The following is a 2918-nucleotide window of genomic DNA, read 5'->3' as shown; positions in this document are numbered from 1 at the left end:
AAAGAAGAGGGTAATTAATTATGTAGAGATCATGGCGGTCCCCACGTAAGAAAAAAAAAAGAAAAAAAATTGTAGCAACCAATAGAAATCCTTTAAAGAACTCATCTTTTATACTATGTAGATATACTGTATATTATATTATATTATATTATATTATATATTATAAAAATGCAAGCTTTTTCAAAAATAGAAAAGAGAAATATTCAATCGTACGTTAATAAAATGGTTGTTTATAAAAGTCGCCCATAGTTATAAGATTAATATCACACGTAGGAAGTAAGGCTAGTCTCCCTTATCAAAGGGTATTAACGTGATCCCATCTAAAAGTTGTCACTTTTTATTTTCACATTTCTTCTACTTTTTAATTTCCTTCTTTTCTAAAAAAAAAACACTTTTAATTATTCGTTGTTTTACTTATATATATATAGTCTAATATCATCATCAAGCTTAAGAAAATTGATCAAGGGTATATTGGTCCATCATTCATAAAATTACTAAAAGGGAAAATGAAGCTAGTTTGGTCTCCTGAAAGTGCTTCTAAAGCTTATATTGACACTGTTAAATCTGTAAGTTACTGCCTCCTTTTCTCCATTTTTCTCTGATTTTGGTATTTATTATTCTGGATGACGAGAGAACTCGCAGTCGTCGTTGCCTGCCTGGATGATAATTTTGGTGTTTTGATTGGTCTATTGATTGATTTTGTTGTTTTTGGCATGTGATTTTTTGGTTATGTACGAAACAACTTTGATCACCATATAGCAATAAAGGTCTAATGATTTTTTATTGGAGCTAGCAAGTATTTTTCCATAGAAATTGCAAGTTTTTCTTAATAGATTTCTTAAAAGCATATTCCTAATTAATTTTTTTAGGGGTTCATATAATTATTACAACATTTTGATAATTCATTATTGAAAAGTGTTAAAGGCACCACAATGTTATCGAAACCACCCAAGTTTTACCGTCTAAGTGATCTTACCCTACTCGAATTCTGACTAAATCGAATAATATATACACCCAAAAAACATATATCATGCGCGTACATTACATAAGTTAATACCGCTCATAAATACGTGTATAAATGACCTGGACCTCTTTACCCTTATCCAAGTTTGAGTATTAAATAAATCAAGTCTCTGAATTACAACAAGTGTAGATTACCAAACTTGAATGACAAATGTCGAAGCTCTTTAAGTAATCTTTATTGCCTTTAATGATAAAAATAATTAAAGTGATTAATTAGACATTACAATTTCCAATACATCTAAACATGCATTAAACCTCCATCATTTTAAATTTTACAGTACTCAATTGTTTCCAAACGATTCTTTTAGACGTTCTGGTTTTGTAGTAAGAAAATCCGTTTTACACAATATTAGTCTAAACCGTTCTTACCTAAGTATACCTCAGTATCCTTGTATGATTTGATTAGATAAATTCTAACCAATTTGGGTAACAAAAATTGGCAGTGTGAACTTGATCAAGGGTCAGGAGTAGCAGAGCTAATATCAGCCATGGCAGCAGGATGGAACGCAAAACTCATCGTAGAAACATACACTCATGGCGGTCTTATTATCACTAGCATCGGCCTCGCCATCGCCGCCGCCCACACATCCGCACGCCACGTCTGCATTGTCTCTGACCAACGCACTCGTGCCGCCTATTCTGCTGCCATCGCTGCCGTCTCCACCGTTGTATCCCCGCCGGAGATCATCGTCGGCGACCCAGAGGAGGTTATGAGTGAACTTGATGGCGTTGACTTTTTAGTCGTTGACGGAGGTCGTAGGGATTTTTCGAGGTTCTTAAGGTTGGCACGGTTGAGCCAACGTGGGGCGGTATTGTTGTGTAAGAATGCGGGTGGCGGGAAATCGGCATTGGGTGGGGTTAAATGGAGAGGGGTACTTGATGGTGGTAGAAGGGTTGTACGTACGGCTTATTTGCCTGTTGGGGACGGGCTTGATATGGCACACGTGGCGAGTCCTGGTTCGTCGAGTTCAACATCTATTGATAAAATTCAGAGTACTACCGCTACAAATAATAATAATAATAATAATAATAATAATAATAATAATAATAATAATAATAATAATAAAGGACGGTGGGTTAGACATTTTGATAAATGTTCAGGGGAAGAATATGTCATAAGAACAACGTAAGCATGAATTTGGTGTGTTAATCTTCAAAACGAAATGGACGAAAAAAACATTTTGTTAGACAGTTCTAAGTAAATGTATGGGTTGTAACTTGTAATGTTGTATATAACTTTTTTTGTACGTAAAAACAAAATATCGAGGGAAATGAAAGTTTTATTCATGGAAATAAAACATTGATCCTTGACCTTCATTTTTGGTCTCTTTATTTCTCTCTCACTAACAATAGTTCAACAAATTATAAGGTTGTAAGTATAATTAATGTCAGTTAGTGATATAAAGAAAAACATACAGACGTAATAGCGGAACTAGGATTCCCGTTAGGGTAGCCGAAATTATTTTAACAGGAGCGAACGAGTAATTTGAAAAGATAATTTTGAAAAAAGATCGAAAATTTAACAAAAAATTTCGAATTTTTCCATTGACACAAATAAAATAGAAAAATTAAACAAAAACAATGAAATATAGAAATTGCATGCATCTTGACTCGATCTAGAGTTGGACTTGCTAGTTGTGCAGTTTCATTAGACTTTAAAAACGTGACAGTTTTCTAATATGTCATTTTTCATCTCATTTAATTTGTTTTTTTTCACAAAATCTCATTGAATACTGCATGTATCCGTTATTTTGGAGTAACGGATACCATTTCTTTTCACAAATGACCCAAATAGAGGAGGGAGGAAGACACGTGGTTCTTGCCACTCGTCTCCCCCTATCCGTTTTGTGAGTGGCATTACCCGTCACTTTCTCCGACCCGTCTTCAGCAAGACT

General features: G+C 34.3%; 1 protein-coding gene across 1 annotated transcript; it reads left to right on the top strand.

The window, feature by feature from the left end:
* Nucleotides 1-286: 286 nt before the first annotated feature.
* LOC141639971 (uncharacterized) lies at nt 287-2340 on the top strand. The gene is made up of 2 exons (XM_074448943.1): nt 287-566; nt 1467-2340. Exons 1-2 carry the CDS (start codon nt 507-509, stop codon nt 2151-2153), a joined length of 747 nt encoding a protein of 248 aa, XP_074305044.1. The 5' UTR covers nt 287-506; the 3' UTR covers nt 2154-2340.
* Nucleotides 2341-2918: the final 578 nt, after the last annotated feature.

The sequence above is a fragment of the Silene latifolia genome, unplaced genomic scaffold (genome assembly GCF_048544455.1).
Source record: "Silene latifolia isolate original U9 population unplaced genomic scaffold, ASM4854445v1 scaffold_664, whole genome shotgun sequence".
NCBI lineage: Eukaryota > Viridiplantae > Streptophyta > Magnoliopsida > Caryophyllales > Caryophyllaceae > Silene > Silene latifolia.
Note: the sequence above shows the minus strand (reverse complement) of the source record. Positions and strands in the feature narration are given on the sequence as shown.